This window comes from Quercus robur, chromosome 9 (assembly GCF_932294415.1).
Source record: "Quercus robur chromosome 9, dhQueRobu3.1, whole genome shotgun sequence".
In the NCBI taxonomy this organism is placed as follows: Eukaryota; Viridiplantae; Streptophyta; class Magnoliopsida; order Fagales; family Fagaceae; genus Quercus; species Quercus robur.
This window is the reverse complement of record NC_065542.1, coordinates 1,491,281-1,518,811: the sequence shown is the minus strand read 5'-3', so window position 1 is coordinate 1,518,811 and position 27,531 is coordinate 1,491,281. Positions and strand designations below refer to the sequence as shown.

General features: G+C 33.1%; 1 protein-coding gene, 1 long non-coding RNA gene and 1 pseudogene across 2 annotated transcripts; 1 reads left to right on the top strand and 2 right to left on the bottom strand.

Moving 5' to 3' along the window:
- Positions 1 to 699: 699 nt before the first annotated feature.
- On the bottom strand, positions 700 to 26,783 carry LOC126700174 (disease resistance protein RPM1-like; annotated as a pseudogene).
- LOC126700179 (disease resistance protein RPM1-like) lies at positions 3,337 to 5,620 on the bottom strand. Its single transcript, XM_050398218.1, has one exon. It carries the CDS (start codon positions 5,536 to 5,538, stop codon positions 3,409 to 3,411), a length of 2,130 nt encoding a protein of 709 aa, XP_050254175.1. The 5' UTR covers positions 5,539 to 5,620; the 3' UTR covers positions 3,337 to 3,408.
- LOC126700199 (uncharacterized) lies at positions 7,011 to 9,906 on the top strand. The gene is made up of 2 exons (XR_007647076.1): positions 7,011 to 7,313; positions 9,301 to 9,906. It is a non-coding gene; the product is annotated as an uncharacterized LOC126700199 (long non-coding RNA).
- Positions 26,784 to 27,531: the final 748 nt, after the last annotated feature.

Genomic DNA, 27,531 nt, shown 5'->3' with positions numbered 1-27,531 from the left:
GGATTATTACTCCACATTTGTATAGACATCATCTTATTATATTGAGAAAGCTGTCACGGTCTACATTGAGACGGCATTTAGCAATAATCTCCTCTATTTTTCTTTTTTTGAGGCATCGGTGAGTAATTGTCATTGGACATTGGATCTTGGCTTTTTCAAATATGACTTGGGATTGATCACTTGGACTGGATGATTGATTTTTTGAATCTATTTAATCAGATTATGCTGCAATGTTAAATGACTATACTCTAAATTACTTGGTACTCTTTACTGGTCCAAAAGAAATAAACCACTCACTCTAATGCCCATTTAAGCATTTGAGATGGAATACACCGCGGTATTTGCTTGAAATTCTTCCATTTTTTGATTCATAAAATTAAGATTTCAGATGGAAGGTCACGTGAGGATTAGCATGTAGTGAACATTCTATATTAAGGATTAGAATGGAGATTTGTGAAATACTTCAGGACACAATCATGTATTCCAGTTGGTAAAAAAAAAAATCATAAAAAAAAGGTTGGTAAAAATCACTGTAATCTAAGAACATCTTCTATAAGATGTCCCACTGGGCCACACTTTGATAATTTCAAAACTTTTTTGTTTTTTTTGAAAAATTTTCTTTTTTCATCCCTTAAAGCATTGTTCTTAAAACGCGATTTCAACTTGGACAAAATTTAAGTAAAATTTGTATTATCAAAATACGATTTCAACATTTAAAATTGTATTTCTTAAACACAAAATTTAAAAACAATCTAGATTCTTGAATAGTTTCAAGAATCTACTTGAAATTTTAAGCACAATCTGAAATACACCATTATCCCAAGCAAACTCCATAGCATCCAAACATCCAACTAATACGGTTGTTCATGTACAGTGTTTCTATGCGCCTTAGCAGCAATTTAGTGCCTTTAACATCACCTGTTACAGGTGACCACCACCGCAAAGCTGGTTCCTCACGTCCTCCGTCTGGACTTTTAGGGCCATCACCTAGACAAGACTCATGTCAGTGAAACCATAACTTCCAAGATGTGGTAAAGAAAAGCTCAATCTGCTAGAATGTTAATTAAATGATTAAATGCATCTTTCTTAAAAGTTTAAGTTTTCAAAATAATTGGTAATTTGTCATGATATAAGAGTGGGTAGTCATGAATAATGCTCAAGATCAGACCCATGCAAAGCTGTAGCCAACAAAAATATATTTCAAGGAAAACAAGGAAAGCATATTTGTAAGCAAAGAGAAGAGACATCTTACTTCTTACTATCAAAATGATTACCAAAAGAGAGAGATGCATCTGGTAGAGGAGAAAAACTACAAAAAGTGGCTGTTATATTAGTATATGCAAAGGCAACACTGAATAACAAAATAATAACTTGAGTCATGACTAAGAGTACGATTACAAATTCAAATAGATATTGCTAACTTAGGTAACACAAAAGTATCAAGTTGCAGTTCTGATCACATATTAGAAGACTGAAACAAAATTGATCCAACATGTATTAGTTTGATATTATTACTTTGAGCACTAATTTCTCTTCATGAACAGACAACCTAACAATTAGGAATGTAATAAAAATACAGTTTAAAACAACATATTTGCTACCCAAAAGAAGAATTGGAAAAAAAAAAACAGAGGAAAAAAAGGGAAATCTCATTAAGAATTTATATGTAAGTCAAAGATTTTTAACGAGGACTCAAGAACCATAGGTTAATGGTCAAAGATGCATTAATAAAGGGAAACCAATTAAACTATGATTATACTAATCAAAAAAATAAAATAAGTATTAATCACATCTCGTTTATATAGGAATTGCAAACTAAAGAGCATACGGTGTAAAACTAAAACAGAAACTGGGAACCTTTTTATTTTTTCCTCAACTTGATACAAACACTATTTCATCATTTTCAAGCATGGGTACAGAAATGGAAGCGGATTGCTCATCTACTGTCTAGTAGTTTGTACATCTACAGGGTACTAAGGTTAAGAGACAATGCAAAAAGAAAGTATGACTAAGATCGTCTACCCATAAACTAGGCACTAGTCCAGTAGCCCCCCTACACAATCTCCTAAAAAGTAAAAACAACCATGTCTCAGCTTTGGGAGGGGAATACCTGTGAGGAAAGTATGAGGGACAACATGTATAAAGTCGAGAAATTTATTTCTGAACTTACATGTTGCTTCTCAAATGGATAGAAGCATGTACAAGGGAATCAACAAAAAGACACAGTAAGCATGTACCAAGCTATTATTAATCAAAGTTTTCCATGATGACTAGTTCTCAAATTATACAAGAAGCAAAGTAAGCATTTGGAAGTTTGAAACACAGATATTTATATATATAAACAAATGGAACAAATATGTAGCTTATTAAAACAGACCAATACATGTTCCAAATCACAAATAAGACATCATATCCAAACCAAGTCTAAGAAACCTCTGTACGTACAATTGAAAATCATATGCATGAAAGACGTAATGAAAAATCCAGCGAAAATCTTGGGGTTACACAAGTCACCATCTTGTATCTTCCAATCACACAACGTCCACAGAGGACTTTCCTCAAACATATGGTAGGCTTTACAAACACACACAGCATTAAGAGTCAGACCCAGAAACTAATTCTATCTGTTTCGAGGAACTTGATGTGCGTATGCCAAGATGGTAGCTAAAACAAACTACAAGCAATCAAGCAGTAGAAAGCATTAGTGAGCCTGATTCTACGGTACCACAGAGAAAAAAAAAAAAAACAGAGATACGGTAAAGTAAAATCAATCATTAGAAAAGATTACTTATTTTTCAAGTCAGAAAACATTAGTTCCATTTCAAAGTGAATTAACAGATAGACATGAGAAGCTACCTTCATTTAACATTATGAGGTACTACCGGATGTAGATCTTTGGGATGTGCTGCACCTTTGGAAAATCCACACTTCCTTCTCCTTCAATGCGATTTTGAAGTTCCATTAAGACAGATGTCAAAACCAGTTCTTGGAGATTTTGAAGGTATTCAATGCCCTTGGGCACTGTGTTTAACTCCATGCAGCTGATAATATCTAGGGATTTCAGATTGGGCATCACCCCCTTTTCTATTATTATCTCATTCAACTGAGGGAAATTACGAATTCTTAAACTTGAAAGCTTAAGAAAGCCTGTACTGAAGCATAATTGTTTTCCAACATAGGCAATAGTAAGAATAAGACGTCCCAAATGGGGCAAAGCAGCGATGTGAGGAAGTAGATCTTCTTCCAGTCTTGACCAATGCAAAAGCAAATATGTGAGGCTTTGAAGTGAACGAAACCACTGTGGCACCTTCTCTAGTTTTCCAGTCAAAGCAAGCTTTTGAAGGTTGGGAGGAGGAGATAAGAGTGCATCCATTCGGAGAGTTTCCTCCTCATTAGTTACCATGATAGTCAACGCCCTAAGATGTCTCCTTCTTTCACATTTGAAATACCGATCGAGTTGAGTTGCCCCATGCTCCGAATTTGTCTTATAAAGTCACCTTTTGCTTCAACAATACATACAGTTTGCAAATTCTTTAACCGACCGATATTTGGTGGTATTTGCATTCCTGTAACATGTCTGAAGTCATTCCGATTTCTAGTGAAGCTATACATTATTAAATGTCGCAAGCTTTGCAACTTTCCAATTCCATGGGGAAGGGCCTTTATTTGTGTGTCCTTGATGTCCAAGGTTTGAAGATTAAGGAGCCTCCCTATGGAATTTGGGAGCTTCTTAAGTAAAGTTCCCCTTAAATTCAAATATCTTAAGTTGAATAATTTGACTACTACATCAGGCAATTCATCAATGGGGGCATCCTCCAAATCTAGAACCCTCAACATTTTACTTATTGAAGGCAATGTTTTCAACGACTTGTTAAAAACAAGAAAAGAACGGAGCTTTGACATACCCGTAAATGATTTGACTTCTCCACCGGTTTTGTGAATTGAAATGCGGCGTGCTTTGCATTCTATCATTTCTTCTCCTCCGTCATGTACAACACCAAACTTTTCTTTGACTGATATTGATAGAGCAAGCTCCCGCAAAATATCATGCATTTTACATCTCTGTGATCTTCCAAATTCGTCACTCTTTACTACTTGAAGCATGTTCTTGAAAGTGAGTTTTACTAGATAGCTATCTGCTATTTCTTCTAGAGTGGACCCTTCAAATTTTTCTACAAATCCTTCTGCCATCCATAGCATAATGAGCCTTTTTCTTCGAATCTCATGATTTTCTGGGAAAAGAGAGCAATATAAGAAACAATGCTTCAATTGATATGGTAAATCGTTGAAACTAAGCAACAAAATGCTCTTCACTGCTTCTAGCTCAGGATTGTTACTTAGATTCCAATTCAAGCAGCTATTAATTTGATTCCATTGAGACGTATCATTCTTGGAGTACATAAGACTGCCCAAAGCCACAATTGCAAGAGGTAGGCCTTTACATTTTCTTACAAGTTCCTGAGCAAAAGATTCAAGCTCTGGTGGACAGATTCTATTTGGAATGCCTAAGAATGCTTTCTTGCAAAAGAGTTCCCAGGCCTCATCTTGTTCTAGCAATTGAATACGATGAACATAAGGTATACCCATAAAAGGATAGTGAGCTACTTCATCTTTACGAGTTGTAAGGATGATTTTGCTCCCTGGATATCTATCTCGAAGTGATATTTTTAGTTCATCGAAGACATTTGTGTCCCAAACATCATCTATGACAAGTAGATATGATTTCTTCTCTAAGTAGCTCACCAGCTTTTCTACTAGCAGTCTGTAGTTCATGGAACTCAAGTCTGATGGATTTGTTTCCTTCGTTGACTTATGGAATTCCTTAATCATGCTCCTCAATAAGTCTTCTACATCATATTTTTGGGAGACAGTGATCCATGCATAACAATCAAAATGTCTCTTTACAGCGTCACTGTTGTAGATGTTGGCAACTAGGGTGGTCTTGCCAGATCCTCCCATCCCGAGGATTGAAATGACAGTCTGTTGTTGTTCTCTATCCATCAACCACATCATTAATTGTTTTCCTTTATCTTTGATCCCTACAAGTTCATCTTCTTCGACAAACAAAGATGATTCGGCATGCCGCACAACCCATGTGTGAAAATCTTCTGAACTTTTCCCCTCTATAGGATCAACATGATATTTCTGATTTAACTCTGAAGTGGTCTTGATTGTCTTATTGATTTTCTGTAACTTGCTGGCTATTTTATGCCTCACCCAAAGAGTCTGTGGAATGTAAATTGTGTGGTGAAGGAACCAAGCAAATCGACCCCCAATTTGTTGGCTATTGATGTGATACATGAACATATCAATAACATCTTCAACATCATATGCTGTGTTCCTCACATTTGTCACCCAAGTTTCCTCTCCGGCACTGCTTGCTCCCCTTTTATCTGCATCTATTAATAAAGACCGCATGCTTGTCAACTCATGCTTGATATCTGCAATTGCATCACGGACCCCCCATAACAGCGACGCTTTAGTTGCGAGAGCTGAAATGATATTGTCAATCAAGAGTTCTACTATAGCCGAGTCCATTTTCGCTTTCAAACTCGCTCCTAGGTATGTTGCTGAATTGTTAGGCTCCCCTTCTTCCAATCAATTAAGTTGGAACTTGGAGAATAGAGATGAGTGGAACTGTGGAAGGAAGAGAAATAGAGGGCCATGCTTTGACTGGTTGCTCGCCACACGAGAGACCTACGGCATAAGAATCAAGGTAATGTTAAAATGAATGAAGGAATTTTCCCTAGTCTTTTATATTAGCTTTTTTTTTTTTTTTTTTTTAATTATTATTTTTATTCATATTTAGATTGCAAAATAATGATAAGGGAAGGAAGGTGAGGGTACCGTACCAGTAAATGCTTATCTATATTATTATTTAAAGGACTTTTCTTGTTTAGATTCTTCAATTTTGATAGCCAAAATACCCTTAAATTTACCAATTTATAAAACTTAAATAATAAGGTTATATATGTAAATTTGTTAATTTAAAAACTCCTAAATTTTAGGAAAATTAAAAAAAAGCATTTTACAGACTATTTGCTTCTTGAATAACTGACTCCCACTCTTCAAACACCATACACAACCATCCCACTGACTTCCCACTAAATCAAAATCTCCTAGGATCCAAATAAAAAAATAAAAAAATAAAAAATCTCCTACGATTAGTTACTACTTTTATATCTCTATCTCCCCCACTTTTACTTGCTCTTCTACTCATTTTTCAATTCCAAATAATCCCCTTCTACTCCTATTTTAGATTCAGTTTTCACCTTACACACGTTACTCCATTACTCTAGTAAAGATTTATTAAAGACTAGAATGAAATAACTGATAATCCGATAAAAAATAAATTATATAATTTATGGACCAAAATTTTGACATCTTTTTTTTTCTTTCAAAACAAAGTAATTGAGTATTACTAAAAATATCGTTCTTATCTGATTATTAAGAATTAACATTTTTGAACAAATTATTACTTTATGATAATCACATATTTTCTCAAAGTAAAGATATTAAAAGACATCAACAGAAATATAAATTTTAGCATCTTGTTCAAGCGACAATTAAATCATAATTAACAAAGATGAAGTTTAATACATGTCTTCGATTTGCCATGTTTAAGAGGGGTCATTTTACCGTACCCCTCATTTTTTGGGTATAATACCCACATAAGCTAAGGGTGTGTTTGGATACCTTTTATTTTGTTGAAAGTTGAAAACTAAAAATATTGTAGTAAAATAATTTTTAAATATGTGAATAGTACCGTGAGTTTCATTTTTAACAATTTTTTTTTTTTAAATAAAGTACTTGTAGGTCCCATAAATAATATACCAGAACCCACTAAAAAAAAAAAAAAAAACGCAGACACTGCCTTTATCATCAGTATCCAAAAGGGTACTAAATATAAACCGTTAATTCAATGATGTTTTGATCTTGACCATATATTTATTTTGAGTGAATACTGGTTACTGGTGAAACAGGTTTAATATATAAACAAAAAGAAAAAAACAAATCAAACACTCTCCTCCAGTCCTCCTACGCTTCTCTCATCTCTCTGCTCTCCTTCTACGCTTCTGTCTCTTCTCTCGCTTATTCCATCTTACTTCTTCTCTTCCAAACCAACCACAAGAAACCCAGCGGCTACTAAACAAAACTTTAAGGAAGACCCATAAAAGAAGAAACAGAGTTATTCAATTCCCTCCCTAGCCAAACCAACCACAAGGTCCACAAGAACCCAAACGGCTGACCCACCAAAGAAGAAGTTGGATTCTTCAATTTTAGCTGTTTCACTATCAACGCATGAGATGTATGTAAGTTGTCTTAATTTTTATTCACCGTTGGTAATCCAAGTTGTGCTTATTGATTGATTTGGGTTTTATATATATATATTTTTTATAGGAGATTTGGGTGTTGTTTGCTAACTTTTTTTAGAAAGGTGATTTGGAATTTCCTCCTATTTGGCACTAACTGACACTTAGGCACCAAAAAAATTTGATTACTTACGTGTAATTTATGTTTCACTCTAAGATGTCTCTCTCGACTCTTCTCATTCTCTTAAACCTCTGTATCTCCCTTTTCCTTTAGTACTAAATCTGGATTCACAAAATATCAATGGGGTTTTATGGGTTTGTCTATGGATTTCTGTATTTTCTATGAGTTATTGTTTGTGGCTTTTTCTCCATTTTTTTTGTTTTGTTTGTTTGTTTGTATTTGGGTTGTGTGGGTTTAGTTTGGATTTGTCTATTTGGGTCTGTATTTATTGGTAAAGCTGGGACTTGGGAATGGCAATGTTGTTGAATTTTTTTTTTTTTTGGGAGTTATATATGAGATTTAGTGAATTGGGTTGGTTTATTTTTGTTAAGGAATTGTTGGATTTTATGTTTTTAGAGTTCAATGTTGGACTAATTGAAAATGCAAATTAACTGTTTGATGTGACTAAGATGACTTTGATATCTTTCTCCATTTACAAAGGTTACTGGGTTCTCAGAAGTATTTTGTTTGTCTAAGCTAGGTGGCTGCTTGTGTTTTGTTTGAGCTGTGTATGATTATTCTACTTCGATCATGTATTTTCTTTACATGAAAATTTTACTTCCGTCAATTGAGCTTTGTTTTAGATTTTTTATCCAAACGGATATTGGGTTGGATGTATATATTTTCTGTGAATGGTTGTGACTTGTGAATGAATGAAAGTTAATTTTTAATACTATATGTATTGGCTATAGCTCGTTAATAGCGGCAGATTTTCTTCTCTAGAAACAATCCTCTCTAGAAACAATCCTTTGCTAGACTCTAGGAAACGCAAATTTCTCCAACGCATGGCTTACCTTAATATTGGTATGGATTCCTCATTGTCTATTGTTTCCTCCCTGCACTCTCACTTTTCTCTGGCCCCTTCATGCAAACTCTAAGTGTGACCTTCTTGGTCTATGTGCTTATCATAACCATATGGCTTATCTCACTTGCTATCCTAGAGGTGAAATGGGCTGGTATTGGATTAGAAGAGTGATGGAGGAATAAAAAATTTGGCTCATTTCTGGGAATAGTGCTCACTTGGCCGTTGCGGTACAAGGCCTACTCAAAGTGATTGCAGGGATTGATATATCTTTCACATTGACTTCTAAGTCAACAGGAGAGGACATTGAGGACATTTATGCAGACTTGTACCTTGTGAAGTGATTGCTGGATTAAAATACTCTATCTTTTGCATGTAAATTATTGATTTCTATCATTTTTAAAATTCATAGGGTATTATTGCTTAGACTTTTTTGCCTCTTCCTTTCCCATGAAATTCATTTCCTAGTGAAAACTTTGCTTGAATGAGGATTATCTTACAAGTGAGAAACCCACTGAAAATAGCATTACTCATTTTGTTTTAATTTTTTCATTATTCAGTCAAGTCTCATAATCTAGAATCTTTTAAATATTTTTTTGAAAATTGAGCGAATTGCATTGTAGTCTTCCATATTCAATTAGTGTCGTTTGATGGTTCTAATGATGCTATTTGGTATATTTAACAGTTTACTGGTAGGATTAGCACCCTGCTATCTGATTGCTAAAACTAAAGAAATCCAGTCTCTCCAACTCCAAGTAACTTCAATGAAAAAACTATTATGCCCACACTTATATATGAACTTGTCTTTTGATGTGCTTACTATGTTGTGGGTATAGATTGTTAGCTATTAAATATAAGTTTATCGCTAATGTCCTGCTTTTTATTCTATTTTTCCCCTTTCCTTTGTTTTATTGTCCAATTTATTTTATTTAAGTTAACTCATTGCTTCTTTTTTTTCTCCTTAGAAACATACAAAAGCATGTGCTTATAAAAACAAAGTTATTGACAATTGGAGTACATTGAGATCTTGTGTGGGACGGATAGAGCTATTGGTGTTGGTACAAAATATATGGATGATGCAGTTGAAGTAATGACTGAGGAAGGAGAAAAGTGATGAATTCTCCTATGCACAACAACATGTCAACATTTGGTATCGATAAGTTATGCAATTGAGCCTTGCCAAAGAAAAAAGAGTAGAAAAGATCCACTTCGAAACAATTTTTTAGTTTGAGATTTTGAATGTTGTTAAAGAAAACCCCATGTATTTTGGGTACTCTTTTTCTCTCTCTAAAATATTTTAGTTGGCAAGAGTTGGCAAAAAATTGTTTTAGTTGGCTATGATGGAAGGTATTTAGTCATTATTTTGTCAATTGGTCTAACAATGGCTTCTTTGTTTTGAATTTTGTGTAAAAAACACATATTTTGGATACTTTATTGTCTCTCTTGAAATAGAACTTTTTAGCTATTAAGAACTTTGAAACAATTTTTTAGTTTGAGATTTTAAATGTTGTGAAAAAACTCATGCATTTGGGTTCTCTCTTTATGTAGATATAGAACATTTTAGTTGTCAATAGTTAGCCAAAAAAAAACTAGTTGGCTATGATGATAGATTTTTAGTCATCATCTTGTTAATTGGATTTTCAATGGCTTTTTCATTACCTCATATATTTATTAAAAAATGTTACTAAAATTAAAATGTAAAAGGTTTAAGAAAAATAATAATTGGAAAATATTTTATTGATCTTAAATCCAAATCCAAATTTAGGTATCTAAACAATGAAATTTCAAATCCTTCATGGTATAAAAAGACCTAAACAAGGAATTTAAAAATCAATGGATTTCAAATCAATGCTTTTTAAATCCATTAATTTTAAAATCAATGGGTTTCAAATCAAGCAAATAGAGTGGTTGTATAAATTTTTTATTGTCATTTTGGTCTAGCAAGTAGAGGTTTCAAGGGGCATTTTGGTCATTTTCAGATTTCAAAGGTCCTTCGGTCATTTTTTAGGTTTCAAAGGTATTTCAATTAGGTTCTAAGTTTTAGGGGCATTACGGTCATTTTTTAGGTTCTAAGTGTATTTAAGTCATTTTTTAGGTTATTGGGTCATTTTGGTCATTTTTTAGGTTTCAGTGTCATTCAGTTAATTTTTAGGTTTCGAAAGTATTTTGGTCATTTTCAAGTGTTAGGAGGTATTTTTGGTCATTGCTTTAGGTTTCTTGGTTATTTCAATAATTTTTTATGTTTTAGGGTAATTTCGGTCATTTTTTTCAGGTTTTAGGGTCATTAGGTCATTTTTTAGGTTCTAAGGGCATTCCGGTAATTGTCAAGGATTTCAAGGGTATTTTGGTTATTTTCAAGTTTTACGAGGTATTTTGGTTATTTTATAGGTTTCAGGATCATTTGGGTCATTTTATGGGTATTTCAATCATTTTTTAGGTTTAAGGTGCATTACAGTCATTTTTTAGGTTCTAAGGGCATTATAGTCACTTTTTAAGTTATAAGGTCATTTCAGTCATTTTTTAGATTTCATGGTCATTTTTTTAGTATCTAAGGGTAATTCGATTATTTTTTAGGTTTAGAGGGTATTTCAGTCATTTTTTAGGTTTTAGGGTCATTTCGGTCATTTTTTAGGTTTTAAGGATATCCTAGTAATTCTTGAGAGTTTTGAGGTTATTTTGGTCATTTTTAAGTGTTAGGATGCATTTTGGTCATTTTAGTATATTTAAGGGTATTTCAGAAATTTTAGAGGTTTTAAGAGTATTTTTGTTATATATATTTGTCAATTATTAGGTAATCCGATAGGGTTGGGTTGGGTTGGCTACGCCCATATGTAATGTTGATACGACTTAATGTGAAATGGAACTGTCAAATGTGAGTAAAAAAAGAAAAAAGAAAAAAGAAAACCATTGAATATGAGAAAAGTATGGTCATATGTGATGTTGGTATTGTCCAATATGACAATGGAACGGTCAAATGTGAGAAAAAAAAATTTATGGTCCCATCAAATGTGACAAAAGTAAGGTTAGATGTCATGTTAGTATTGTTCAATGTGACGATGGAATTATCAAATATGAGAAAAAAAAATTATGTATCACCGAATGTGACAAAAGTACAATCAGAAATGATATTGGTACTGCCTAATATGACAATGGAATTGTCAAATGTGAGGAAAAAAAAAAGGTATCATTGAATGTGACAAAAGTACGATTAGAAGCGATGTTGACCATCTTTTAGGTTCTAAGGCATTCCGATAATTTTAAAGAATTTTAGGGGTGTTTTGGTCAAAAAGGGGGAAAAAGTTGATATGCCTAGACTAGAAAGTGTAACGTAAGACAAAAAACCATATTCTTGCAAAGTTTCCTCAGCTCAAACTAGTAAACTGTAAACCAATCATAATGCAGAATTGTAACATAGGACAAAAAACATAAAAGACTAGAAATTGTTTAGTGTTTCATAAATCTTATGATCTCTCTTTTAATGAAATTGTAAATAAATCTTTGAGATGTCTATTAGGACACAACATTAAGTCTTTTGCAATAATTTCAAAATAAAACTTAAAAAAATTTAAAATCATAAGGTTTAGGTCAACACTAGGGTACTAAATTGTGGTACTAACTACTAAATATATACTAGATAGGTTTTTAGATAACTTATCATATTTTAAATTTCAATAAGTATACAACAAAATACAACAACTTGATGACAATAGAAAAATTTATAAGTTCCATCGAGACTTTTAGGGGGGGAAAGCAAGTAGAGTGGTTATATAAAATTTTATTGTCATTTTGGTCTTGCAAATAAATGTTTTTGGGATATTTTGGTCATTTGCTAGATTTCAAGGGTCTTTCGGTCATTTTTTAGGTTCTAAAGGTAATTTGGTCATATTTTAGGTTTCAGACTTATTTTGATAGTTTTTTAAGTTTCAAATGTATTTTGGTAATATTTTAGGTTTCAGGGGCATTACTATAGTCATTTTTTAAGTAGCAAAACAATTAGAAAAAAAATAAATCGAAATTCAAACTGACCCAACCTTAGCCTCAAAATCCTGTCCCAGTAATTAAAAAAGAATAAATATACGATATAGTAGTAAATTAAGTTAAGAACAATTTTACAACCTTCAAATTAATATAATAAGAATGTACAAATTTTACAAATCCAACTTCAAATACACGAAAATGGTACCCTATAGACTTACACCACTTGCTTTTCGATTTGAAGATTGACGTAAGAGCCCATCATATACAAAAGAACAAATTGCCTAATAAAGAAAAAAATGTTAATGAAATGCTTTTAAATATATAAAACATGAAAAATTCAATGGTGAAATATTTAAAAGTTAAACTTACTTGAAATTACTAGACTTTATTTATTTATTTATTTATTTTCTAGAGAATTGTATACTTACTTAGAGAGTTGTACAAGAGGAGTTTACAAATTGTTAGAGATAGATTAGGCATATTAGCCCAATGTAATAGGCTCAAGCCCACTCCTGCTTGTACTAGTAGTCTAGGGCTTAGTGGCATATATATACTCATGTTAGGGTTCATTGTAACATTGGTTATTATACTACACTCTTACATAATAAAGATGTAGCCTTTCAGGGATTCCTCCGTGGATGTAGGCCAACAAGGCTGAACCATGTAACCCTCATGTTCTTGGCGTTCCTATTCTATATTTCCCCTTTCACATCCGCTCTAGCATATACAACATGGTTTAACACATCGTTGCTAATAATATATTTAACATGGTATTAGAGCCAAATTTCGTTCTTGGCATTAAACAACTATCTCTACGCGGCAAAGAAGTTTCCCATGTGCACAACATAGATCCACCACAGTGACACTGCTTGCCCATAGATCTGGACTTCACGGCTTCACACAGTTGCCACGGAACCGTAGTTGTTGTCTCACCACCATGTCTTCAATCTCTCAAGTATGTTATGCCTCCCCTTTTAGATTTGTGCAAATCAAGCCTTCGCTAGACGAAACCAACCCCATAGACGCGCTCCTCCTGTGAGGAAAACCCAGAAATCCAATCACCCGTAGCGTAGCCACGCACCTCCACACACCGCAGTTGGCTCCGGAAAATCTCCCTTGCACCGCATTGGAATTCTCACTCACATATCTTCATTGGACACATGTGCCACCCTGTCGGCCTCCTCGTCTGCTGATCTACAAAACCTGAGATTCCGACCCTCATCCAACCTATCACACTCTCTCACGCACCTTCTAGATATTTGGCCTTGCCTCCATGCGCCGAAAGATAATGCATGCATTGCCACACACTGAAAACCTCTGATGAAGTCATCCTAACGTCATCTAGCCACGTCAGTGCCACGCAAGCCCTAGTCTAGGTCAGCACCACGTCATTAGGATGACGTCACCGTCTCTGCAGCCCGATCTGTGACTTGACCCGAAACCCGAAACCGACCTGGACCATGTAGCCGTTGACTGACCGTTGACTTTGACCCTAGATCCGTTGACTTTGACCTTCGTTGACTTTGGTGGAATCCCTTAAAGGCTACATTTTTATTATGTAAAAGTGTGGGCAAGCAGGTTGACTTTGACCTTCGTTGACTCATGTAACCCTATATCTCTAACACAAATAAAGGTGAGAAAGAATCACAAATGGGGCGGATTTCAATTGAGAAAAGTATCTTAATGGATTTTCCAGCCTTTCACTTGCGAATATGCCTTTGTTTGATAGACTGTCCTTAGCAATTAAGCTTGGAATTTACATTTCTTTAGCATTTGGCCAAAGATAAGAATTTAGACCCAACGGTATAAGGAAATAGTTTCATTTTTTTATATTGCCCTCTGGGTAATTAGTCGTTGCAAATTATAATGTTTTATCATTTTATGCTTTAATAAATTTCTTCTTTTGCATTATGTTGGTGCATTTTTATTTTAATTAAAAAATAATTGTTAAATTTATTTGAACCTTGGTTCTCTTTTTAAAGAAGACTAAGTATTGCCATTGAGCTAGAAGTCTTTAATTTTAGAAAGTTCCACCATGACAATGATAAGTATAATATTTATGTAAAAAAGTGGGTTATAATTCACATAGGCAAGACTTAGGTACAATACTTAGATACTATTCTTTAAGTTCCCCTTTTAAGATTTTGCCATGTGAATTTTTTCTCAAGGGATGAAAATGTATTTTTTAATAAAATAACCACATAGCTAAATTAATTAAGTAATCTTGAATAAATCTTACAAGTCTATTAATAGACCCATTTGCAAGTTTGCAACATCCCTCAATATAAAAACAACAATAAAATATCTATATAGATAAAAAAAATAAAAAAAATAAAAAAATGAAACTTTTTTTTCATTATACCGTTGGGTTCAGAGTCCAGATTCTTATCTTTGGCTAAATGATAAAGAAATGCATATTCCAAGCTTAGTTGCTTAAAGAAAACCCCTTAAAAGAAATGGATGTTCCAAGTAAATTGTTGGGCAATCACCGTCAGAATTATGCCAAAAACTTAATTAGTAGGACTGACTATAATACTATGAGAGGAAGGAGTAATGTTCTCAGAGTTTTAAAGTACAATACTAAAATAACAATATCATTGTCTCCATATATGTTTTGTGATTATAAGACCAGCATGTTGTCCAATGTATCATGTAAGCATTATTAGGAACTGTACAAAAAAGTCTTTTAAATTAGCAAATTTTGTTTGCATAATAGTGGTATGGCAAAGCGAGGGAACCATTAGGTATTATCAAAACTTCAATTCAAATGAAGGATTAAAATGAAATAACTGATAATTCGATAATTGAATTGGGAAAAAGGATATAGTGTGAATGTCATGAGGAGTTTGAGCTTACCTGGTACGAGATCCAACAGCTTAATTTCAGGGTCAGCTCTGTGTCTTGTATTAAGCGGCCGGACTAGAAACTCTATAGCTCACTCGCTGGCTAAGTTTGCCAGAAATCTGGCAGATGAAGTTGTTTGGATGGAAGATTCCCCTGTGAAATAAAATCAATTTCTTCTCTTAATATATATTTATATATATTAGGAACTTGAAGAACCAAAATCATATTTTGACATTTTTATTTTCTTCTAAACATAAAAGATAAAGGTAAAGACTTCCTAAAATACCATTATTAAAATTGTTGAACAAACTAGTTCTTGGAACAGGTACATTGATTCAAAAGCAAAGCAATTAGATTTAGAAGACACTAACAAGGATTATCTCATTGGTTAAATAAAGGCGATAAAGAATTACAAATGGGGGGGATTGCAAATGAGAAATATATCTCGATGGATTTTTTGGTCTTTCAATTGAGAATGTACATTTCTTTGATAGGTTTTCCTTAGCAATTGAGCTTGGAATATGCATTTCTTTAGCATTTGGCCAAAGATAAGAATCTAGACCCAATGGTGTAATCCAATAGTATTTATTTGGTTGGCAAATAAATGTGCTTTATTTGGTAGAAGCTATCAGTGCAGAATTAGCTTAAGTTACACGACAATTAAGTTGTACGATTTAATATTTATCATGGAGGGACAAGTCAAATAAAAATTCTACTACACCGGTTTGTAAGTTTTGCTAACTGCAAAGGTCTTGAATCTCTCATAAAAAATATTGAACTTTCCATGCTTTTGCCTGATTGGTTTTGTTCTATTTTTATATCATTAATTGATTTTTTTTTTCTTTCTAAAAAATAATGATTTTGTTCCATTAGAGCATTTTAATATTAAATTATTATTTTATTAAACAACAAGTTGACAAATATAATGAAAATATATAAGAACTTCATGTAGTAATTGATGAGTTAGAGTATTAACAAATTTAGAATCACACATTAATTTTCAGCAAACTTTACTTTATTCCCCTCAAAGGGAATCAATTTCGTATCCGAGACTGTTTTGGTTTGACTAAGGGAATGAAATATTAGAATAATCCAAGTATATGTATGTGAATATATTTGATTTATTGGGCTTAAATGTAATATAGTCTTTTGGGAGAAATATGTAATATAATCTTTTAATATTGGATAAATTACGTATTTGATTCTTAACCTAACTAACTTATTTTAAAAAGTCAATACTATAATTTTTTTCCTCTAGAGTTTAAATAAATTTGAGCAGTTTTGGAACTTGTAGTTTTTTAAGCAAAAACCAATACATTAAATGATGTTCCCTTAAAAGTTGGATTTTCTAAATAGAACTAACAATTTGGGATAGGAGAGAGATTTTCGATATATTTTTAGTGAATTATTATCACTAACACACTATAATATGTAAACCCACTTCACCATATTTATGTTTTTGAAAAATTATGGGCAAAGGAAAGAGTCCTGGAATCTTAGAGCAACCTTTTTAACCGTAACTGACTGTAATTACTAATTAGATTCCAAATCTTCTAAATATTTGGGTTTTTTATCTTCGCCACAAATTTTGCTTTGACTAGGAAAATTATGCAATACTTCAAAAGCAATGCTCTATTCGGTTGTTCACACAGAACTTCGCACAAAAAAAATGGGACATTCAATGCACCGGTGGGGAGTCATGGCCCCTTGACTTTTTCCAATTTTCCATTATAGGTAGTATGAAAATCACATAAATGATTACAAGTCACAGAAAAATGCACTTATTGGCCCCCTTAGATTTAGAGTTTAGGTCGTAACTCCTTAAAATTTTTGATTCAGTCCAGAAAAACCCCCCAAAAAAGACCATACAAATTTATAATTACTCCTCAAAAGTATTTGAAGTATTGGCTGGTCTCAATAATTAATAAAGAATGAATAGGTGATATAGACATAAGTAGAATTGAACTACAATTTAAAATATTCAAATTAATAAAATAATATATAAAAATTTCAACTCCAACCTCCAGTCCTGAGTCCACTACTCGAAATTGATACCCAAGATTTACACCATCTGATATTCAACTTGAAGATAGATGTAGGAACCTAGGAGATCCAAAAGAACAAATTATCAAATATAGAAACAATTGAAAATTAAACTTGAATATTTAAAATATGCAAATACAGTGGTGAAAAATGAGAAATATTTAAAGAATAAACTTACTTGAAAATTAAACTTGAATATTTTCTTCAGAAGAATTGTATAATTCGAGACCTTACGAGAGGAGTTTACAACTGAAGGTGATTAAGAATTACATATGGGGAGGATTGCAAATGAGATATAATATCAAGATGGTTTTTCTCCACCCTGTTTTTCACTTGAGAATGAGTAGCCTTTTCTTCCTTCTCAGCAAAACAGAGAATGAATAGCCTTTTACTACAGATTGAAGTACCCTTTGTCGACCACTTTCACTTGGCTTTATTCCTTTTGTAATTTTATTTCCCAAATGGATTTTCATGGACTGAAGAATCTTCACTTTTTTGTATGCTTTTTTGAATTATTGTTGTCACTTTTTTTTTATACCATTCGAGAAGAAAGGAGAGTTTACAAAGAGGTCTGATGGACCATACAGCAACTGATTGGTATTTTCGTTGCCAACTTGGCTAGATAACTAACTTTTACAGCTTTCAATTTGTATCCCAATAAGATCAGAAGTTCTAATGTCCGTATCCACTATTTTTTTTGTAACTTATTTGTATAGTATTTAATAAAAAATATAACTTTTGATAATTTTCTACATTAAACGTATTACAAAAAACCCAAAATATAGTTTATTTCAAAAAAGCTAAAAGCTAAATATTTGACAAAAAAAACAAAAACCAGTTTTCAACAATTTCAAAGGCAAATATAATATTTCCAACAGAAATCCTTTTTTTTCATTTTTGATAATTGGTAAAAAAAAAAGTACAGAAAAATGCATGAAGCACTTGATAAATATTAGCTCGAATGAGCCTTCATTATTGAACTCATTTTTCAAAATACAGCAGTTCTCAGTTGTGATACTTTAAAGTTAATCAAGCTTTTGTTTTTTTGTTTTTGCTTAGTCTCTCCTGGGCTTCAATTCTCACGGATTGAGCCCAGCCTCTAATTTCCACATATTGAAGATAAACAGAAAAAATTATAACGATATCATAATAATTTAGGTTGAAAAGGCTGAATCCTTCTTTATTTCTATGGAATTGATCATATTCACTACCTACACGTTTTAAAACATGGCAAAATGTTCATCATATCATAAACAGCACAAAGGATAAGAGTTGGACTTCTAAGCATGAAAGTAAGCATAAGTTTAAGAGCTTCAACAAGAAATAATTGCCAAAACAGGGAACCATATGATAAATAATTAAAAGTATAAGATTCATCTATATATGCTGCTCTTGAAGAGGATGGAATAATCAATAGTTGGGAAGATTTGCAACTTTTAAAGCAGTAGACCATGTCTTAATTTACTAATACTAAGAATTTGGGACCAAGATATCCTTTTAATCAAATAATCATTTAACTAGTGAATAAAACAAATTTCAGCTTCAAAACAGAATAAGAATTAAATAAATGTCTTTGTTCAAGGTTTAGGATTTATGGTTTCAGAGACACAAACATTTAACAACGACAACCCAATAGCATCAGGGCTCTTGAGCTGATCCAAATGTTTCTTACCACAGCGAAGTAAGTACTCAATGTAGAGGAAAATTTTCCAATCTACTTGCTTAGAATTACTGCAGAACTCAGCTGACACAATGGAAGCAATCTTATGTCGATCTTCAGCAGATTTGGAATAAACTACTCACAAAAACCCTTTATATAGAAGTGCTTGCTTCTGCATTCCAGAAAGACTTGGACCCTTAGAGGCTCTCATGGAATCTTCTCATTAAGTTCGCAATTGAAGATGCTTTCTGAGCAGCAAGTAAAGAAATCTATTAACTTTCTTCTCTCACACTGCAGAGTGACATTAAATAGTACTTATTTGTAAAACTTGAAAAAAAATAATCGTAACTACATTTTGAGGAAAACAAAAATGCAAGCATGTTCGTAAGCAACGACAAAAGATTTCTTGCTTCTTACTTTCAAAATGATTAAAAGATAAAAAGAGATGCATATGATAAAGGAGAAAAACTACATAAAGTGCTATTGTATAAGTATATGGACATGCAACAGTGAATAACAGAAGAGTAACATATGAGTCATGACTATATGAGTACAATCCCAAATTCAAATAGATATTGCTAACTTAGGTAACACAAATTATCAAGTTGCGTTCCCAATAACATAAAAGAAGACAGACGCAAAATTGTTCAACAGGTTGTACTTGGATATTATGACTTTGAGCACTAATTTCTCTTCATGAGCTTAAGACAACCAAACATGAGGAATGCAGTGAAAATACAGTTAAAAGCAAGAACTTTCTACTCAAAAGAATAATTGGAAAAAACAGAGGGGGAAAAAAAGGACTACTGGAAATCTTATTTAGAATTTATATCAAGTCAAAGTTAAAATAATAAGACTCTGATTATACTTGTCCAAAAATAAATAAACCATAATCACATCTCATTTATATATGAATTGTGAACTAAAGAGCATAATGTGTAATACAGAAACTGGGAACCTTTTTTCCTAACTTGACACAAACACTTTTCATGTGCTAATATAGAAATGGAGGGGGAAAACATCTTTTGGCTAATCGTTTGTGCGCCTACTGGGTACTAAGGTTAAGAGGATGCAAAAAGAAGGTTCAACCTCATCTTCCTAGAAACAAGGCACTAGTGAATATGCTCCTCAAAACAACCATGTCTCAGCTTAAATACGAGGGAAATACCACTATAAATCAAGAAATTTATTTCTGATCTTATATAATGCATCTCAAATGGATAGAAGTACGTACAGGGGTCTCAATGATAAAACACAGGCAGCACGTACCAAGCTGATATGCAAGTACAGAAGACAGTCTAATATTCTGTCTAAAATTAGACTATAAATCTATAAACAGTGTGTAACACAAACAACGTGACCACTAAGCAATCGAACTTCTTATTATCAATGTAAAGGAAAAAAGCTATTAGAACAGAGTCAAATCTGTTAACAAGGATGCCAAACCTAGAGTTGAAAGCAAAGGCTCCAACTGTGATTCTATCCAATATCGAGTATTATGATGTAACTGGGACATGAAGGAATCTGTCCAGCTCAAGAATGTTCAAAGATGGTTGAAGTTGATGATTGCCTCAGGTGCTGCTCTGTGTTGAAAGCAGTTGGTGTTAATTAGGCCCTAAGATGTTTCCAATCTGGTGGAACTGTCATTGGCAGATCCTAGAAACTATCCCTGTTTATAGCCTGGCTTTAATAGTTTTGGTGTCAGATTGTTAGTCTTGTTGATTTGTAGGCTAGCAATCTCAGTTAGGTGGTCTATGAAGGACTTTTTGTGCGTATCGAAGTGGTTGTACTCTGCTAGCTGTGAGCTTTTGCTCTTTATTTGTAATGTGTTTATTCATCAATAAATTTTCTGAAAAAAAGAAAAAAAGAAAAAAAAAAAAAACCCTACTATTAATCAAAGTTTCTCACTATGACTAGTTCTCAGATACAAGAAGCTAAAATGCACATAGAAACACGTATGTATATGTATATATATATATATATATATATATATATAAACAAATCATGGGCTGACACATGGCTTATTAAAACAAACACATGTTCCACAGACCACAAATAAATATCATTGTTCGTACAATTGAATGTTGCAAGCTCAAAAATAATCGACATGCATGAAAGACATAATGAAAAATCGAAAAAACTAAAGTCTTGGGGTACATTAGTCACCCATCTTGTATCTTCCAATCAGACAGCCACCACAGAAGACTTTCCTCGAGTATATGGTGGGCTTGACATACCCACATACAGAACACAGTCACAAACACACTATCAATCATGCATGCACACCTAAATACATATATAAACACAGCATTATGGGTCAGACCCAAAAACTAATTTGATCTATTTCAAGGAAATTGAAGTGCTTATGCGAAGATGGTAGCTAAAACAAACTACAATAAATCAAGCAGTAGAAAGCATTAGTGGGCCTGATTCTACCACGGATAAAACCAAAAAACAAAGATTCAGTAAAGTAAAATTAATCATTAGAAAATATTACTCATTCATCATGTCAGAAAGCATTTGTTTCAAAATCATAAACCATTTCAAAGCATTAAATACACACTTTTATAAATTTATTAGTGAAATAGCTTAAATGATGCAATTATTTATTTATTTTAAGGATAAAATATAAAATGAATGCAATGACCATTCATTTAAAGATAAAAAGAAAATGAAGAACAGATAGAATTGAGAAGCTACCTTCATTGAACATTCCAAATTACTACCGGATGATGATGTTTGGGATGTGCTGCACCTTTGGGAAATCTACGCTACCTTCTCCCTCAATGCTATTTTGAAGTTCCATTGAGATAGATTCCAAATACAGTTGTTGGAGATTTTTAAGGTATTCAATGCCCTTAGGCACTGTCTTTAGCTCCATACAGCGGGTAATACAGAGGGATTTCATATTGGGCATCACCCCCATTTCTATTATTATCTCATTCAACTGAGGGGAATTATGAATATCCAAATTTGTAAGCTTAGGAAAGTCTGTCCTGAAACATAGCTGTTTTCCAACATAGGCATTACTAAGTCCAAGACGTCCCAAATGGGGCAAAGCAGCTACGTGAATGAGTGGATCTTCTTCCAGTCTCGACCAACGCAGATACAAATGTGTGAGGCTTTGAAGTGAACGAAACCACTGTGGCACTTTCTCTAGTTTTCCAGTCAAAATAAGCCTTCGAAGGTTGGGAGGAGGAGATGAGAGTGCATCCATTCGGAGAGTTTCTTCCTCATTAGTTACTATGATAGCCAAGAACCTAAGAAGTCTCATGTTTTCAATTGAGACACATAAGTTCTTCTCGTCTCCTTCTTTCACATTTGAAATACCGATCGCTTTGAGTTGCACCATGCTCTGAACTTGTCTTATAAAGTCACCATTTGCTTCAACAATACCTAAAGATTGCAAATTCTTTAAACTAATGATATTTGTTGCTATTTGCATTCCAGTAAAATATCTGAAGTCATTCCAATTTCCAGTGAGGCGATACATAATCAGATGCCGCAAATTTTGCAACTTTCCTATTCCATGAGGAAGGGTCTCTATTTGTGTGTCCCCGATGTCCAAGGTTTGAAGATTAAGAAGCCTCCCTATGGAATTTGGGAGCTTCTTAAATAAAGTTCCCCTTAAATTCAAATATCTTAAGTTGAATAATTTGAATACTTCGTCAGGCAATTCCTCAATGGGGGCATCCTCCAAATCTAAAACCCTTAACATTTTACATCCTGAAGGCAATGTTTTCAACGACTTATTAAAAACAAGAAAAGAACGAATCTTTGACACACCTGTAAATGATTTGAGTTCTACATCAGTTTTGTGAATTGAAATGCGGCGAGCTTTGCATTCTTTCATCTCTTCTCCTCCACCATGTACAGCACCAAATTTTTCTTTGACTGATATTGATAGAGCAAGCTCCTGTAGAAGATCGTGCATTTTACATCTCTTTGGCCTTCCAAATTCATTCCTCTGAACAACTTGAAGCATATTCCGAAAAGTGAGTTCTACCAAATAGTTGTCTGCTTCATCTTCTAGAGTGGACCCTACAATTGGTTCTACAAATCCTTCTGCCATCCATAGCTTAATGAGTCTCTTTCTTTTAATCTGATAATCTTCTGGAAAAAGGGAGCAATATAAGAAACAATGCTTCAACTGATATGGTAAATCATTGAAACTAAGAACAAAATGCTCCTCATTCGTTCTAGCTTAGGATTGTTACTTGGACTCCAATTCACGTTGTTCTTAATTTCATTCCATTGAGACATATTCTTGAAGTACATAAGACTGCCCAAAGCTGCAATTGCAAGTGGTAGACCTTCGCATTTTCCCACAAGTTCTTTAGCAAAAGATTTAAGCTCCAATGGACAACTTCCATTGGGACAATTTGTGAATGCTTTCTTGCAAAAGAGTTCCCAGGCCTCTTCGTTTTGCAGCAATTGAATATAATAAAGATGGTGTTTACCTCCCAAATGATAGCAAGCTACATCTTCTTTTCGAGTTGTAAGAATGATTCTACTCCCGATACAACCATCTTGAAGTGATACCTTTATTTCATCCAAGAGATTTGTGTCCCAAACATCATCTAGGACAAGAAGATAACTTTTCTTCTCTAAATAATTTACCAATGTTTTTACTAACGATCTGTAGTTCATGGAATTCAAGTCTGCTGGTTTTGTTTCCTTCCTTGATTCATGGAATTCCTTAATAAAGCTCCTCAATACATCTTCTAATTCATATGCTTGGGAAATTGTGATCCATGCACAACAGTCAAATTTTTTCTTTACATAGTTGTAGGTGTTGGCAGCTAGTGTGGTCTTGCCGGAACCTCCCATCCCAACTATCGAAATGACAGTCAGATGTGGTTCTCCATCCATCAACCAATCCATTATCGATTGCCTTTTCTTTTCAATCCCAACAAGTTCGTCTTCTTTAAAAAAAAGAGATGATTCAGCATGACGCACCACCCATTTCTGATTATCTTTAGAACTAGTTCCCTCTATATGATCAATACCATATCTTTGCTTCCTCTCTGGTATGCCCTTTATTTTCTCGTTAATTTTTTGTATCTTGGTGGCGGTTTGACGTCTCACCCAGAGATTTTTTGGAAAGTTAATGGTGTGGTGAAGGTTCCAGGAAGATTGGCCGCCAATTTGTTGGTGATTCATGTGATACATGTACTCATCAATAATGTCTTCAACATCATACGCCCAGTCCCTCACATTTGCCACCCAAGTTTTCTCTCCTTCCCTCCCTACTCCCTTTCTATCAGCATCTACTAAGAATGATCGCACGCTTATTAACTCATCTTTGATATCTTCAATTGCATCACGAGCCTCCCATAACAAAGATGCTTCATTTGAAAGGATTGAAATGATATTGTCAATCAAGAGTTCCACTACAGCCTGATCCATTTTTAACTTCACAGTTCAAACTCCCTTCTAGCTTTAGTCACCAAGTTTTTATGCTCCCTTTCATCCAATTATATCACATCCAAAGAGAGAGAATGCCATGCTTTGACTTGTTGCTTGCCGGTCCCAGGAGACCTGCACAAAAGAAAAAAGAAAAAAAAAAGAATAGAGGTGAGAAACATAATGCATGAAAGTATTCTAATTCTCAAAAAGTGTACCAGTACGTCAGTTAAGTTGAAGAATGATTTTTTTTTCTTTTTTTGGGGATAAGTGGTGTATATACAGTGATTTTTCGTATTTATTTAAATTAAACAATGATCGTTGTACTTGTCTAAAATAAACAGTGAGAAATATTTCTATTTGTTGCTGGCAACAATTTCTTTTTTTTTTAAGGAACTTGCAATATTTTATTTTTTAAACAGAACATTTCAATAATTAAAATATCATTGTTTCCACATGGTTTGTATTTATGACACTATATGTTGTCTAATATGTGATTTGTACATTAAACAGAACACTAGAAGGGTGTGATTCATGAACTTTCAAAAAAAAAAAAAAAAAAAAAAGAGGATGTGTACATTAGTCTTTATATTAGATTTTTTTTTATTGCATAATAATGGTAAGGAAAGGCGATGTACCAATAAATGTTTATAAAGATTTAAGGAGTAAGATTCTCAAAAAAAAAAAAAAAAAAAAAAAGATTTAAGGACTAAAATGAAATAACGATAATTTGATAAAAGAATTAAAAAAATTATATAATTTATGGACCAAAGTTTTGACTTTTCTTTTTTTTTCTTTCGAAACAAAATAACTGAGTCTTTCTAAAATATCATTCTTATCTTATTACGAAATTTAAAACTTTTAAACAAATAATTACATGATAATAATTGCATTTATTCTCAGGTAAAGACAGTAAAATACATCGATAAAATTATAAATTTTCACATATTAATCTTGTTCAAGTGACAATTAAATCATTAATAAGAGATGAAGCTTAACACATTTGTTTGATTTTCCATGTTTAAGAGATGCTTTACAATTTACATTTCAATTATCCTTGATCTATTATTTCCAAATTAATAAACCATAGAGTCATGTTTCCATAAGGGACCAATTTATTTTAATTGTTTCACTTTATAGTAGAACACCCAAAGCATGACTGAGGGTTTTTATTCCTCTTTATCATTAATTGGTCAAACAATTTGGCCTTTTTTTTTTCCTTTTCAAACAATAAGTTTCATTGATAATAAAAGCATTGCAATTTTCAATATAAACTAATACAATTAGACAATAGGTGACCAATGAGAGAGAATAGAAAATACTAATACATAAAATGAAGTGATTCCACCAACTGAAAAGATAAAAAAAAAACCCTTATTTATTCCTCATGAAATACCCCCACACTTACAAATGAAATTTACTAATAAAAGTACAAACTAATTGATTAAAAGCAGCACAATTAGAAATTCAAACTCCCCTAAAAAAAAAAAAAAAAAATTTAAATTCAAACTGACCCAATCTCAACCTCAACCTCTTGGTCTCAATAATTAATAAAGAATGAATATATGATATAGACATAAGTAGAATTGAACTAAAATTTACAATATTCAAATTAATAAAATAAAAAATAAAAATTTCAACTCCCACCTCCAGTCCTGAGCCCACTAATCGAAATTGGTACCGAAGATTTACACCATCTGATATTCAACTTGAAGATAGATGTAGGAACCTAGGAGATACAATAGAACAAATTGTCAAATATAGAAACAAAAGCTAATTAATGCTTTTAAATATTTAAAATACGCAAATACAGTGGTGAAATATTTTAAAGAATAGACTTACTTGAATATTTTCTTGAGAAGAATTGTACACTTCGAGAGCTTTACAAGAGGAGTTTAATATTGAAGGCGATAAAGAAATACTAAATAGGGATGATCGCAAACGAGAGAAATAAATTAAATAATATAAAGATGGTTTTTCTCCACTCTGTATTTCACTTGAGAGTTGAGAATAAGTAGTATTTTCTTTCTTCTCAGCAAAACAGAAAATGAGTAGCCTTTTACTACAGACTTGAAGTAGCCTTTGCTGACCAGTCAACCACTTTCTTCTTATTTTGTTTTCTCCAGTTCACACTTGACATTGACAAATATCTCCTACGTTCCTTTTTTCGTAGGAGACCTTGAAAATAATATCTAGATGATTTTTCAACCGTCTTTCATGGTGAGAATAAGTGGCCTTAATGGAGTAGCCCTTCTCGACCACTTATTACATAGTCACATAGCTTTATCTATTTTGTTTTCAAATGGGTCGTCTGCATCTTTTAATTATTGTGGTCCCATGGTTTGGTTTCATCTGAATTATTGTTTCACATTTAAGTGGGAATTCGTTATTTTGGGTTAAGGGAAGTGTTTAGGGATTAAGGGAAATTAAATTGTGTAATGGTGCAGCCTAGTCAATAGCTGTGGCGAGGGGGCAATGATCTAGGAGAGAGTCCTTCATTTTTGCTGCTTCTTATTGTACAAAATGACATCACTAAATTGATAGACAATGCCAAAAATTCTTGCAAATCAATAATTTTAGTCACCAAGAATGAGATTAAGTTGCAGAGGTGGAGAATAAGATCAGGGAAAATTACATTTTAAACCATATATTTTAGGGCAGGTTTCAAATCAAAATTCTATAATTGTCGTTTTAAATTATACCCTAAAATATCAAAGTTTAAAACTTCTCCATTAAGTTCTAGATTTTTAGAAATTAAAGCCTCATGCTTTTTGTTAGTTTCAAATTGAAATCTAGACTTCTAAAACAGCATCACTTTAAATTCTCGTCTTTTTGAGTTGGATTTGGGGCTTTGATTGTGGAGTTTTAAAGATTTCTTGTCTTCTTGTCTTCTATCCCCATTCTTTTTAGCGGGGAAAATAATGACAGACAGCCAGACAGGTAACCAAGGATTGTATGTTTTCAAGGACGGACCTACAGTAGGGCGAGGGGCGCCCCCCCCCCCCCCCCCCCCCCCCCCGCAATTAAAAAAAAAAACTGGTATACCCGAATGGAATCTGAAAAAATAACCCACAAACTCTCATCCAACAAAAAAAGAAAAAAAAAAAACTGATAAACTAAAAACTACAAAATAAAAAATAAATATAGACTGAAAACCTAAATTACAATTCTCAAATTTTTACCCTAACCTCACTCTTTCTCCACTTAACCTATGTTGCACGGACACGGACACGGACATGTGGATACGACAACTTTTGAAAAATAA